This window comes from Lepisma saccharinum, chromosome 25 (assembly GCF_977018435.1).
Source record: "Lepisma saccharinum chromosome 25, izLepSacc3.1, whole genome shotgun sequence".
In the NCBI taxonomy this organism is placed as follows: Eukaryota; Metazoa; Arthropoda; class Insecta; order Zygentoma; family Lepismatidae; genus Lepisma; species Lepisma saccharinum.
In genome coordinates this window covers 27,796,800-27,811,550 of record NC_139253.1, presented here as the reverse complement: position 1 = coordinate 27,811,550, position 14,751 = coordinate 27,796,800, and the positions used below count along the sequence as shown (strand labels likewise).

At 41.1% G+C, this 14,751-nt stretch overlaps 1 protein-coding gene across 2 annotated transcripts in view; it reads left to right on the top strand.

The window, feature by feature from the left end:
* The window catches only part of klg (klingon), a 473,422-nt gene that overhangs the window by 332,308 nt on the left and 126,363 nt on the right, over positions 1–14,751 (top strand). For both annotated transcript variants that reach the window (XM_083111405.1, XM_083111404.1), the window contains exon 5: positions 4,777–4,927. In XM_083111405.1, the coding sequence (XP_082967531.1) occupies positions 4,777–4,927 (151 nt within the window). The remainder of the gene's footprint in view (positions 1–4,776; positions 4,928–14,751) is intronic.

The window sequence follows — 14,751 nt, the reverse complement described above, 5'->3', positions numbered from 1 at the left end:
GTTGGTTCGCAGTGTTGCAACCTGGAGGGAGCGGAATGGTCTGAGGATTTTCAACGAAATTTGTATTCGCTTTTTCCTGGGCTGTTTTCTACCTGTCGGAGTACAGAACTTCAGCTCACCTTTCGCCAACGACTCTTTTCCTTCTTTTAAAACTTGAACTCCTCGATGGCGCAGTGTAATCGTCGTCGCCTTGTAATCCAGGGATCCTGGGTTCAATCCAAGCTGGACCCATTCTCAATTGTTGGTTAGGATCCCTGGAGAAAACGAAGGAAAACAAGCATTTTGCGCAAATAGTGACTCGAGAGAGGGAACGAGGCATGGATGGAAAAACGCGGCTCCAGCTACCAGCCGTTTGAAGCAGCGCGCAGTGCTTTGCTCAACCCACTCGATTTCTCTCCATATCTTCCATTATGCGCGGCCTTGCTCCACAGATTCCCGAGACAGTGTAGGTTCAATCCTGTGAGCCAATATGGACATATGCAACTATCAATCACCACGTACAGTAAACTCAGTGACGAAGATACAAGATCTGTCAAACGGTTTTTCTTTGGGTGACGTCAGGTCTCTCCGAATCCCGTCCCCTCTAGACTCAGGTCGGCAGAATCCATAAATTCTAATAGGTTCTATTGGGTTCCGCTGCAGGACCGGAACCTTTTTTCTCGCACAATTTAAATTCTGTCCAAGTTGCGTATTGTTCTATTGAAAAAGTGTTCCTGGACCGAATAAATTGATCCAGAAAAAAAGTTCCTGGACCGTATTTAAATTGAACCGGAAAAAAAGGTTTTTGGACCGTGCTTTAATTGATCCTGAAAAAAGGTTTCTGGACCGAATTTAAAATCAGTCTGAATAAAAGGTGCCTGGACCGTATTTAAATTCGGCCGGATAAAAGGTTCCTGGACCGAATTGAAATACGTGACAGATAAAAAGGTTATTTACGGTCCAGAACCCATTTACGCTTACTAATTTTGTATCCTGGACCGAAATTGAATTTATTTAAAATTCCTGGACCTTTAACAACCCTGTCTGAAAATGAATTTTTCAGTATACTAGAACTTATTATACAATATGTTTAATCCTGCTAAGGAAATACAATTAATTACCACCATTCACTATTTAAGTTAAATATTTATAGGATTTCGGAGGGGCCATCAGCCCCTCCCCCTGGCTTCGTGCCTGTCTAGACCCCATTGTTCAATTAGCTCTCCAATTGTCCTTTCTTCCCAATTGAAGAATCGATACATCGTGATCTGTTAATACATCAAAATCCAACCAAATTAAAATTTAGTAGACTATAATATGCACTAAATACATAGAGCTGCTGAGACCCCAGGATTCATCCACGTCATATTCCATAAGTGTCTTATTACGTACGGCCAGGTAACTGTGGAGGGACAAGTAAATGCTTTGCAGGTTAGTGAGAATTTGACGTAAATATTTAAGCCAATCTGCAGCGGAGAGAGCGCTGGCGGCGTAATGATTGGTGGAATGGCGTTGTCCTGCGGCCGAACAACGCATCAGCCACTCACCTACCCTGATGAATTCCTAATGGGCGACGGGACTTTGGGCAGAGCCAAGTACAATTGTGGTAGCGAGCTTGAACCCTTTACAGGCCAACGCACGGCATCTAGGATGCATTATGTAGATGGCAGGGAGGAAAAAGTACGAAAAGGGGTCAGGGGGGAGAGGCAGCATTGAAAATTATATTTCTCGCATGCTCCAGTTTTTGCAGCTGTGCTTGAACCTAGGATACTTACCCAGTTGAAGTATTTTCTTTTAATCTGGCCTCCCCGATGGCGCAGTGGTAGCATCGTCGCCTTGTAATCAAGGGGTCCCGGATTCGATACCCTGTGGAGGAACATAGTGGTTCGGACTTCACTTTAAACTGTAGGCCCAGTCCCGATTAGCCTATCTGCGAATGAAGTGGGCTTAAAAACAACAATTCGAACATTCATTTTCTGAATCCTTAGAATGAACTGAACCAGGAGGACAAAAAGTCAGTGTGGAAAGAGAGGAGCATGCAAGCGGGAGATCTAAAGGTACCGTCTCAGCATTCTTCTGGAGTAGGGTTGCTAGATTCTGAAAATGCAACACCAGGACATCATTCTCAAGACGAAAATTATTGTCTAATTCTGTCTCTCCCTATCAATAAAGTAGTCGATCTTAGCATTACTTTCTCATGCACCAAGCAGCTAGCTGTGGATTACTTCTCACTTTACTCTGTTTCGGGACTCTGTGGAGCACAAGAGGGGAGGGGAAGAAAGCGAGTGGGCGCAGCAAAGCAGTGCGCACTGCTGCAAACGGCTGGTAGCTGCAGCCGCGTTTTCCCTTCCATACACTTACTTCCCCTCTCATGCGATCATTTGTCGAGCCTTCTCGAGCATGCGCAGAGAATTTGCTTTCGTTCTGTTGCTCCAGAGATTCCCGGATAGGAAAAGATAAAAGATACAATATACAAATGTAGTATATTCTTACATTAATCACGAGAATATTTCATACATTCCGTTTGACACTTAGTAGAATATTGTTTATAATTGCAAAGAAGAGTACAATATATTTTTCGCATTTGTTCAACAATTGAAACAGAATAATGGTGTTTAAGTTTTCGTTTCCATTGTCAGGCTCGCGACCATGTTGTTTGCATAGCACACATTGTTCATGTGTATTAAATAGTCTATACAGTGGCGGCGATGTGTTCAAAAACTGAGAGGGGGGGCAAGAACACTTTTCTTTCCCTTGATATATAAGGTTTGGCACAGTGCGGGAGCAAAAGTGGGGGGGGGGGGAACTACCCCCATATCGCTGCCACTGAGTCTATATTATCTTCACGTAGCCTACAATATAAACAATATTTGTTTACGCTTAGACCTAAGGTTCTGTTACTAAGCTTCTGGATATTAAAGATTTGGCAGATGTGAAGAGTGAAACATGAGAAGGAAAATGAGATTCAATGCTCTGATCATTACATTGCAGTTGATGTTAATTATATTTGGAATTTTGATTTCGTTCATTATTTATTTTGTCAACTGTTGAGTGTGTCGGAGACAACCAGTATCAGAAAGACAAATGGATATAGACTGACCTGTAGATATCAACCTGGCAACGTAAGTTACAAATAATCAACTTATCAACAATCTTTCAATATCCATGGCAACGAATTAAGATGCGTATGAAGAAGGCGAGAAAAGTACCGACGTCTTTTTTTTTTAATCATGGTGTCTGAAGCTTGTAAAAACGTTGTAAGTGAGTATTAAGGTTAAATCGAGACCTTCGTTCACTACGATTTGAGATTATCTGAGCCTTTTCCTCATGACGTTAAGGAGTGAAGGTTAATTCATAGTAGAGACTTCGTGGTACCAAATTTATAAATGGGCCATTCCAGAGTTACATGTGTGACATTTCACACATCCATCCATTCATTCTTTATTCGATTTAGCTGCTATTCCAGCTCTACACCAAGTGTCCTACAGAATAAAGTCATACGTGATATTGTTACATCAAATTTCAAATTATCCTATAGTTTTTATAGGTCTACATTAATGTCATGAAAAATCTAAAAGTTATAAATACAATTGTTATATCTGGTGCCGATATTAAAGAGGATAAAGAAGTTGGGTACAGGTATTCCTTTTTAATTAGATTCTTGAATAACTTATCGCTTTGATTTGTATAAAGTGGACATCGAAATATGACATGACGAGCATCTTCCTGGTCTAGTTTGCATTTGCACATAGGTTAATTATCTATATTAATTTTATATAAATGGGGATTTAATTTGATGTGACCTGATCTCAATTTTAGTATTAAAATTAGAAACTATCTAGATATATCAAAGTATAAAACCACGGTATTTTACTGTTTAAATTTAGTACATTCTTGTTTTGTTTTTTATTTTAGCCCATACCTCCCAATATTCTTGAATTTTGTTTTCAACTCTTGGTAACAAATGTGTATATGATAGTAATATATTCGTTTTATGATCCATTATTCTTGCGTCTTTAGAATTCTTATCTGCAGTTCATTGTAATGGAATTCTGAATGTGCTGGTATATCTATATGTAAAATTAATTATCCTTGCCTCTGTAGTTAACTTATCATATCTCATTATGTAATGTATCGATGTTGATGATTTAAGTTTTTATAACATAAAATATAAGGTTCTAGACATGGGATTGGATTAAAATATTCATAATGAATTATGAAATGCTTTGTAGTATCTGTAACAAACGAATGAAAAAAAATAGTATAACGACATAGTCTGGTGCATGAAAAGCATTAACGAAACTGTCTTACTTGTGTGAATCTTTAAAAGTATAACAAAATTTGAGATCATTTATTTGTGAAGCATATAGGCTACAGATGATTTTTGTTGGTGCAAATTATATTCATTCACAAACGTTTGAACCTTAATGCAATTAAAACCTTTTTTGTAGAACGCCGCAAATTGAAATAAACTTGACGTTGAAATGGTTTTCTTTTCACTATATGCCAGGAAAGAAGAAAATATGTATGCGTTATTATTTCATATCTAGAACATCTTTGTATAGCGTGATTGGAGAGATAAGCGGTAATGGTTGTCCGTCAGCTGGTGTATATTATATACAGTTTTCTTCCCATGTGTGTGGTTGGTTATGTCATTACCCTGTTCTCTTTCTGTCCTCACACCTATCTTGGACACAGAATGCATCAGAGAGCGAGACAGAGAGAGAAAAAAATGCTCACCTTTTCCTTTATTCACATTGTAATGACGATACATTTTTCTTCCTTTATTCTCGACAGGACGATGTCCTCCCCAGCGGGCAAAAGAGCGTGGAGGGGTTCTCCATCACGCTGGAGAACGTGGACAGGCACCAGGCCGGAGTGTACCAATGCACGGCGTCAAACGGTGTGGGCGACCCAGTCACAGTGGACATGCAGCTGGACGTCTTGTGTAAGTACCTTTAGACATGCAAACCGCCACCGCACGGCAGGGGAGGCGTCCGGACGCCGAACATAACACATCCATTACTTCTTCCACTCTAGATGTACACAACAGGGTCCGACTGTGGCACCATGCGGAGTGTTTGTGTGTTTTAAATGGCCTGCGCTGCGTATAAAGAAGAATGGGTACTATAATAATTGATATTATTAGGTTTATGATAAATTGCAGTCAAATGCCGGTTGAGCACGCGAGTTTCTTGAACATCAACCGCTCACCCTGAGACTCCGCCCCTCCCCTTAGTGACAAATGACGCTCAGTGGGATACGCAGGGGAAAAACCTTATGTATTGCTGTGTACTTTTGTGATTGAAAATGAAAATAAGAGGGTTTTTCTGTTTCCGGAAGTGTTTTGTTGATTCACGAGCTGGCATTAGCTGCGGCTAATAGCCCTCGCCCGCTCGCGGATAAAAACAATAAACCCCTTGCAAACAATGCTAAGTAGAGGAAATAATTTGCCATCGCTGATTGGGGGGGATGCTCATAAAAAAATGGTGATCAGCTTTCTGCGGAATAAATTTCGGATTAATGTGTCTACCCTGTTTGCAGTAAATCCGCGGACAAGCTAACCCCATGCTAATATTGTTGCCGAAAGAAATGCAGTGTTGTACTACATTGTGTACTGTGCTGGTTAATGAATTGCCCCGGGGCAAGGATCGTCAATTCGATTCCCGTGTACGTCATCAACATTTCTCGTCAAATGAGGTAACATATTACCAGTGTATCTGAACAAACACCATTAAGGTCAGAGGTTCACTTGTGTAGGACCCCATAAACAGAATGGCGTGACAATCAAATTAATTTATCTAGTATTTATTAGGCCTGCATTTGTGGAAATTTTTAGATCCTCACATTTGCCACTTCTAGATATAGACCTGGTTTCTTTTGATCGATTGTTACGTTTCACGGCCAGACGGATGGTTTCATCGAGTTAGTTTTTGTAGTATTTGGTAAGTTCATCGGTTCACCAAATTTTGTATCACTCTTGCAGTTTCGGAGATATCAATATCACTGACTGAAGGACGGCTTCTGCTGATTGTTGCGCTAAAATCATCTGGCCACCTCCATTGGTACGTCCGAATAAGTCATGGGATAAAGATATCGTTGTTTGTGTGAAATTTTCAAATTCGCTTACCAAAGCCTCGGAAGAATAAAGGGTATCTACATGACAAGTCCCTGCCTCGTCTAGATTTTGAAGAGGTCTGTCCTCGTGCACGGTTGCGTATCGATTTTACAGGTCGGTCCTTGGTCTCAATCTCTTCTACATTTTACAGAGGCCGATCCTTGTTCTCCATCGCCTCTCGATTTTACAGGTCTGTCTCGGTCACGTTTCGATATCACAGGAGTCGATCCTCAATTTCGGTCTCTTCTCGATTTACAGGAGTCGATCCTCATTCTTGGTCGCGTTTCGATTTTACAGGAGCCGATCCTCATTCTCGACGTCTTCTCGATTTTACAGGAGTCGATCCTCATTTTCGGTCTCTTCTCTATTCTACGGGAATCGATCCTCATTCTTGGTCTTTTCTAGTTTTACAGGGTTCTCTCATCTTTCTCGATCGCGTTTCGATTTTACAGGGGTCGGTCATCATTATCGGTCTCTTCTCTATTTTACAGGAGTCTATCCTCATTCTTGGTCGCGCTTCGATTTTACAGGAACTGATCCTCAGTATCGACGGCTTCTCGATTTTACAGGAGTCGATCCTCATTTTCGGTCTCTTCTCAAATTTACGGGAATCGATCATCATTCTCGGTCTTTTCTCGATTTTACAGAGGTCGGTCCTCTTTCTCGATCGTATCTCGATTTTACAGTAGTCTGTGCTCGTTCTCGTCTCTACCATCCACAACAGATTTGGTCTTGCTCCCAACTCGGTACCATCCCTAGCTTCAAGCTCTAGCTAGGGATCTTATTAAGCATTAAACGAAGTCAGCCTTCTTCTCTGCTTCCTTCTATCACATTAGAAGTTTGCGATACAGCGTGAAGGATCAAGAAAGTTTGTCTAAATTAATCTTACAGTGTTCGAGAAATGTGGCCATTAAAGGGACAAGCAAGCGCAGGGGGAAAAAATCAGTTCGATATAATCACACTTCCTCTCGGGAAGGAGGCATCAAGTTAACGTTCTGCAAATGCCTGACAAGAATGATCGTGTGTTGCAAACTTTAAAGCAGCCTTTCCCTATAAAGTGCAGAGCGGGGAACGTAAATTTATCCGAGGGCGGAACCATAGATTATGCATTTGCTTCCCAAGTTTGCAAGAGAAAGCCAACACATCATCTCACACCATTTATTTTATGTAGGCGTTACACAATACCGAATAAGGGCATGCCTGCGGAGAAAGCCTGTAATTTTCATGAAATATTCAGAAAAACACAACGCTAGAACCGGAGGGTAGGAAGGGGGTTGGGGGAGGGGGATGCGCGAGAAACACGACTCGTTACGTGTCTGTGCCGTACGCGCAGCCTTGATATACAGCCGCTTCGTTATGATGTCAGGGCGGGAATCGAATCATATAATTGACAATGGCGCTGCGAAAGTGGGATCATTACAGCGGGAATTTATTTAAGGAAAATTGCGACATGTTGCTTGAAAGTGGTGGTGGTGGTAGAAAGAAAGAAGTTCTCTCCTCAATCCAAGTGGGCTTTTATTGACACACATCCGTGTGGTTCTTCGCGGGAAACCATTAGCAAAGGCCGCAAATGACCTGTTGCTGGTTTCAGGACGAATGGAAGCTAAATTGCGAAGAGGAAGAAAGATGGGGTCAGATTACCGTGAAAGTAAATATGTCAGCTCAAATACCTGTGAAAATTTCCATTATTACTACCGCGAGGGTAAAACCCCTTGCGTTTCTACAGTTCGTTGACAGATTTTTTGATTTCTCATGCTTGGACAGTGGCGTGCCCGGATTTTTGGAATAGGGAGGGAGGGGCCTGCCCTCATTTTGCCATATTTTTCCTGCATTTCACGTTCTTTGTTTCTTAGTAATACAGGGCCAAAGAGGGGTTATGACCCCACTAACCCCCACTTGGGCACGCCACTGCACACAGAAAACTAAATGCATCATATCGATTGATGCACTAAAGTGTGTTTTATGGCTTTTTCATAGAATCAGATTCACATTTGATGCATTTGGATGCATTTTTGTATGTCGTGAAAGAAACACCAAAGTGCATCATTTGATTCAAGTGAGGATTTCTCTCAATCGAGATGCACTTCAATGCATCAGTTGATGTTCCTTGATGCACCTTCCTGCATCTTTTTGCATGATGCACTCAAACGTTTGGTCTGAGCTACAGAGTTTATGTATCTCAAACGAAACGTTTAAGGGCATCATCAAAAAAGATGCATTCTGGTGCATCAAAACGCATGAAGGTGCATCAACTGATGCATTGAAGTGCATCTCGACTGAGAGTAATCCTCACTGGAATCAAATTATGCACTTTGGTGTTTCTTCCACGACATACAAAAATGCACCCAAATGCATCAAATGTGAATCTGATTCTATGAAAAAGCCATAAAACACACTTTAGTGCATCAATCGATATGCTGCATTTAGTTCTCTGGGTGTGTTCTTCGATGAAATTCAATATACAGCTCAACCTGACACCATGTGATAATGCGACGTTAAGAACTCACATTTTTCATGTCACTGTTTTTTAGCGGTTGCTTCTAAACCAAACATAGTCTATGTATTGACTTCAAGTAAAAGATTACAGGGTGTCTCCGTGACCTTGAATCAAACTGGCAGGGTGGATGGAGACTAATCCAAGGACCAATATGGGATAAGGAACCCCGGTCAGGAAGCACGTCTTTAAAAATTTGTAAGTCAAAACCAGTTGGGGCTGGCTATCGTCAGAACGACTCCAGGCATGTTAGAGCGGATGCAACAGCTTCTTGCGGCGCTGTCGTGCCTGCATCGACGCTGGGGGCCGCCATTCTGTACAACTACTGTAATGTTTTCGTCGTAGAATGCTACGATACACTGTAGTAATGTTAGTATTGAATCGACAAGCCGCATCTCTCAGTTGTCTTTCATTTGTCATAGGCAACCGCGACTGGATCGGGGTTCCTTATCTTATCTCTGTACTTGGGTCAGTCTCCATCCACCCTGCCAATTTACTTAAAGGTCACGGAAACACCCTATATTCTGGGGATGTGTTGGTAGAGGGAGATTATTTCCATAACATCTTTGGCTGTTATGCATTTGAAGCTTCGAAACGAGTCACAACTCTCGTAGCAGCCAATCAACGAAGCGAGCCGCTGACGTGATCTCAACCCAGAACATATCGCTAAGTACCCTGCTCAGGATCTACACGCCCACTAGGCTCGCTAGACAGACTCGCGTAGTCTTCTGGAGATGTTCCGTAAGTAATTCGATTCTACCAAGATTCATTTTGGCGTTCTTACTCAGACGTGCTGGAAATAATGACAACGCCATTTTTGAAATGCATTAATAACTAAGAGCAAAATCAATATTTAGTCTGCTTCCCCGTTGGCGTAGTGGTAACACCGTCGTCTTGTATTAAAGGAATCCCGGGTTCAATTCCCGGTAAAGCCACATTGCACAGTCGTAGGTTCGGACTCTACTTTAAACTGCAGTCTCAATCCTGACTATCATGTCTGAGCATAAAATGGACTTGAATACGAACTTTGGCCATATTTAGTCTGCTGAGGACAATGCTGTTAAACAATTTGGTAATTCCAGATAAAAAAATTCGTTCCAGAAAGCAGGGAGTCCTGTAATTGAATTTTAATTTACATTAATATTTCTCATATACAAATCTTATCACTGCAATTTTACAGGATACTGTCGTCTTTTAAAATGAAGGGCTCGGGTCAGTGGCGACGATTAGGTGGGGGCGAGTGGAGGGCAACTGCCCCCCTACTTTTTGCCACTTTTGCCCCCGAACTATGCTAAACCTTATCTAGAAAGGGAAATAAACTGTCCTTGCCCCCCAGTTTTGGCAGCTTGCCCCCCCGGATTTGGAACCCAATCGCCACCACTGGTCGGGTGTAAAACATGGTAAGTGACATTTTGGTCATTATTTATTAAAAGAGGAACATAAATTGAGAGTATTTGAAAATAAGATCCTTAGGAAAATATTTGGACCTAAAAGGGATGAGGAGACAGGTGAGTGGAGAAGGTTACATAATTTGGAACTACATAATTTGTATTCATGTCCAGATATTATTAGAATAATTAAATCAAGAAGACTTAGGTGGGCAGGTCATGTGGCACGAATGGGAGAGGAAACAGTAGTTTACAGGATTCTTGTTGGGAAACCTGATGGTAAGAGACCTGTAGGAAGGCCAAGACGAAGATGGAGGGACATCGTTGAGATAGACCTAAAGGAAATCTGTAGGGATGGAAAAGAGTATATAGATCTTGCTCAAGATAGCGACAGATGGAAGGCCTGTGTTGCTGCAGCCATGAACCTTCGGGTTTAAGAAGGCTAGAGAGTAAAATTTATTATTAAAGTACGGTTACAATTAAGCTTACAATTTTCTTTACATTGATTCTGCTGTTCATTAAGAGAAAAGGTTATTAGAAGCTATACTGTAGATAAAATATTTATGCGTTGTGTTTACCAATTTTAGAAGGCTTCACTGAGTCCAATGCAAATTGTATGACATGGCAATTTCACTCGAGAATTGAAGAATGTCACTTTGTAACTAAAAAAATACCAAAATGTCACTTACCATGTTTTACGTCCGAGCCCTTCATTTAAAAGACAACAGTATCCTGTAAAATTGCAGTGATAAGATTTGTATATGAGAAAGCAGTTTTGCCAAGTTACAAATCGTGAAACTGAAAATAGGGAGTGAGTGACTCAGCGTGTCGACCAGTCAAGAAAAAGTCAAGAAATTATGCTATTTTTTCAATACAATAAACTTGCATTGTTATATACCTGTGCTGGGATTTGACAAAATTGAATATTTGGAAATCTAAAATTGTATTGAGTTGTGGTTTAGACTTGTTTACTTTGTTTCTTGGGAATTGCATTCTTCTATGCATAAAGTTTTATAAGAATATTAAATAATGTGAGTGTAACCGATCTTGACGCACCCCTTATAAAAGTTGACCCGCCCTCGCTGGGGAAAAAATGGCTGCAAGAGAAGTTAACGTCTTTTGTAGCGAACGGTTGATGTGCGTTGCGGAGAAGACAGTCTGGGTTAAGCATTGATACGGTTAGGATCCGTGTTACGTTGGTTATCGGTTTCGCGGGCCGTGAAAAACTGTGAGTGAACTAATGGCCATGATCTCTGCCGAAAAGAGAGATAGTGTCTAAAGAATAAACTGTGAGTGAACTAATGGCCTGTGCAGTATTCCTTCCAGAACATGAGAAAGGCTTACTAAGAAGAGAGGCTACATTTTAATTATGAACCAACGACAGGAGGATTAGAAGATAGAAGACGTCCAACTCGTTATCAGCAAGTTTTGTGCTTTCCCCCAACTCCCCCTAAGTGTTTTTCAGCGTGTTTATCGCAAAGTGAATTAAATAGCTAAGTGGCTACATCGAAGGCGTAAGTACTCAGTGAAGTAACATCTAAGAAGTATTTTAGTCTGATATCACAACAAATTCACACCGGAAGCTGACTAATCTGTGTAGCTATTCCGGATTCGTTTGTAAACCGCGGAAGTCAGGTGTCTGGGCTTTTAATAAATATTAATACAGTATTTTTGTGTATAAATACTTAGATACTTAAATATAAAATTTCACTGCTGATCTCCTTTTGTGTTATTGACGTTGTTCGACTAATAAAAGCAAAATGAAAAAACGATATATGACCATTCCCAATCCAGGATGAAGTCTGAAGCACTAATTTTTACATGCATTAATAATCAAAGCAAATTTTTCTCTTGTTAAAGGATTCATCTTGCCTGGTCTTGTGGTAGGGCTGTTTAATTGAATAAAAATATCTAAATTTTGCAAGTATACCTAAGTAGGGGGTGATTAATTAAATGTTAAGAAAAAGGGGGGGAAGGTCAAGATAGAGGAAAAAAAGAAGAGAAAGTCATGAAAATGTCAAGAATTTTGGATTTGTTATTTTGATAGACACGCTGTGAGTTCCTGGAGGTGTCAATGTGACTGCAGCTACCAGCCGTTTGCAGCAGTTTGCACTGATTTGCTCCCACCCCTCGCTCTCTCCACTTCTCTACCATTATGCGTGGCCCGAGACAGAGTGTAGAATATTTCTTGCTATTACAGGTTTGTTTGGTCCTGGTGTCGACTCCTGAATAAATCGTGCTGTAATTACTGTTGCTTTTTCGTCCATCCCATTGTTGTGGTTAAGCTAGACAAGGACAATATATTCATGTTATCAAACCTCGGTGACGTAATAATTTAATTACGACGTCATGTTATTATGCTACTGACAAAGCCTTCTGAAACTCTCGCTAACGTTCCATCAGAATTGCAGCCCTTCAAACGCAAATTATTATGTCTTTCAACGGTGACATCAGAGGAACATTTTCAAGGCATCGGTTCCGCCTTTACCTCAAGCGAACCATTCAATCATCCGATATATAATGCCCGGGGTTTGCGAGGATCATACACGACGATCGAAAAAGGAAATTTTCTTTCATATCTGTTTGATGCTAGCTTTGTGACTTGGGAGAAAACCATTGCTTTTGCACGTTCACCCAAAAAAGGCAATATCGACCTGCCTTTATTCTCTTTCTCCTTGCCTCCTCTCTCTGTCTCTCTTTGTTCCTTTATTCCATTTTCTACTTTGCGTTTTATTCTTCCTTCTGAGATGGTATTGGATTGGGGCTAGTGAGAGAAGAGGCGAAAATGATTCTTTGCTTACTATTCTCGGAAGACAAAACTAGAAAAGGCAAGCGGGAACTTGTTGATTCTCTTCTGTCTTTTCTGATTCGGCTTTCATCAGAGCGAATCAGCGTCCTGGTAATTCCGCCTCATAAATTTTACAAATTCTTCTCTCCGGATAAATGGCATCGAAGGATTAGGTAAGAGAAACGACATCGTGATTATGAGGGTGTAAGACATCTTCTGGATGAAGTGGTAGTTATTGTCATAAGGTGACGTAGCTACTGTAGATCTGAAAGTATGTAACTATCAGGCACAATACAACCTCCGTAGATAGATTCAGAATCAGAAAGCAGATCACTTCTATACTCTGTTCCCGGTATCTGTGAAGTAAGCAAACGAGAACAAGTCCTCTGCGCAAGTAGTGACTCAACAGGGCTGGGCCAATCAACGCGCGACAAGGTGAAAGGATTGTACGGATGCAAAAACGCGGCTGCAGCTACCAGCCGTTTTCAGCAGCGCGCACGGCTTTGCTACACCCACTCGCTTTCTCCCCTTCACCGTTATGCGCGGCGTTGCTCCAAACACTCCCGGGACGAACTTTGGTATGTGTGTTCTGAAAGTTGATTTGTGCGCGTATGGTATTTTCTTGAAGCGGGCTGGTTGGTGTGCTTTTTCACAATTTGCCATTTCCATTCGTCGCTCTTGTATCACTTTTCGCTCATCGCGACGATGAGAATGAAATATTATTATATAGAATTATTGAAGGGTCATGCAAAATATAACTTCCATGACTTGTTCTGGGCTCGAACATGTAACCTTCTGTGCTGAGATTGTGAAAGGACCACTCAATGAGCTTGGTCCGAGCGAGCACATGCCCGCACCCAAACACGCACGTGTGTTCATATTATATATAGCGATGACGTCAATGGTGATTAATTTCATTATGATTCACGTATATGTGTTCCTCTTTTTACTTTCGTTCATTTACTTATAGTTTATCAATTTTGCTTATTTGATTCCCTTTATTACTTTTCAAATTGTAGTGATGTTTTACCAAAGGGTTCATTTAATCATATGAATCAATATTTAACATGAATTTGTATTTTATTGTTGCATTCACTGACGGATTAACACTTTTTTCCTTAAGGGAACCGAACGACCTAGTTGCCTATGGAGGCCATCACTTCATTTCAGACGTCAAAGATGGTGGTCGTCGAATTTAAGTCATTGTTGGAGGCGATCGTCTGATTTTAGTCATCGGAGGCGATCGCCTAATTTTAGAGATCGGGTCGACCGTCTAATTTTAGACATCAAATAGAGTGAGCTACTGGTTTGAGACGCCAAATTGAATAATTGACTTACTTTAGATGCCAAATTGAACGATCGCCTAATTTTAGTGTATAATTTGGAACGTCACAAAATGTTATCCTCTAGTTTTGGACATCAAAGAGGAAGGGGTGGTTTTAATTTACTAATTTTGAAGGCTTCGATGGGATGAAGGGAATGCTTGACTTTAGAAGTGAAGAGATACAACGATGGGCATTTATTCTTATACTAATTGACAGTCCTTTGTTTTGACGAATCGCAGGGAGGTGAGCGATTGCTTTTAGAAGTCAGTGAGGAAGATACTACATGTTCGAATGCATAGAGGTGCAATTGCCGTGCACTCTTGCGTTAACTGTTGATTCATTGTAACTTTTAGACATCTCGGTCGGGGGAGATCACCCCCTCCGCCCCCTTCTCATCCTGTTTAATATTCTCCCAGAGTTCCCTTTCGTCCTCAGTTCTTACGTCATTAGAACTCTTGTTCCGGAGACATTCTTCATTGACTCAGCATGAGGTCAAAGGGTAGTTGGAACATAGTGAAGCATCCTAAGGTAATAAAGGACCTGGGTGACAATTCAGTGAAGTGCCCGGCAGACTACCAAATTAACCGATAACCCAGTGATGATTAATTTAGGCTAGTTAACGCGGTCGTGGCGCTGTCATCAAGATGGACTCCATTTAC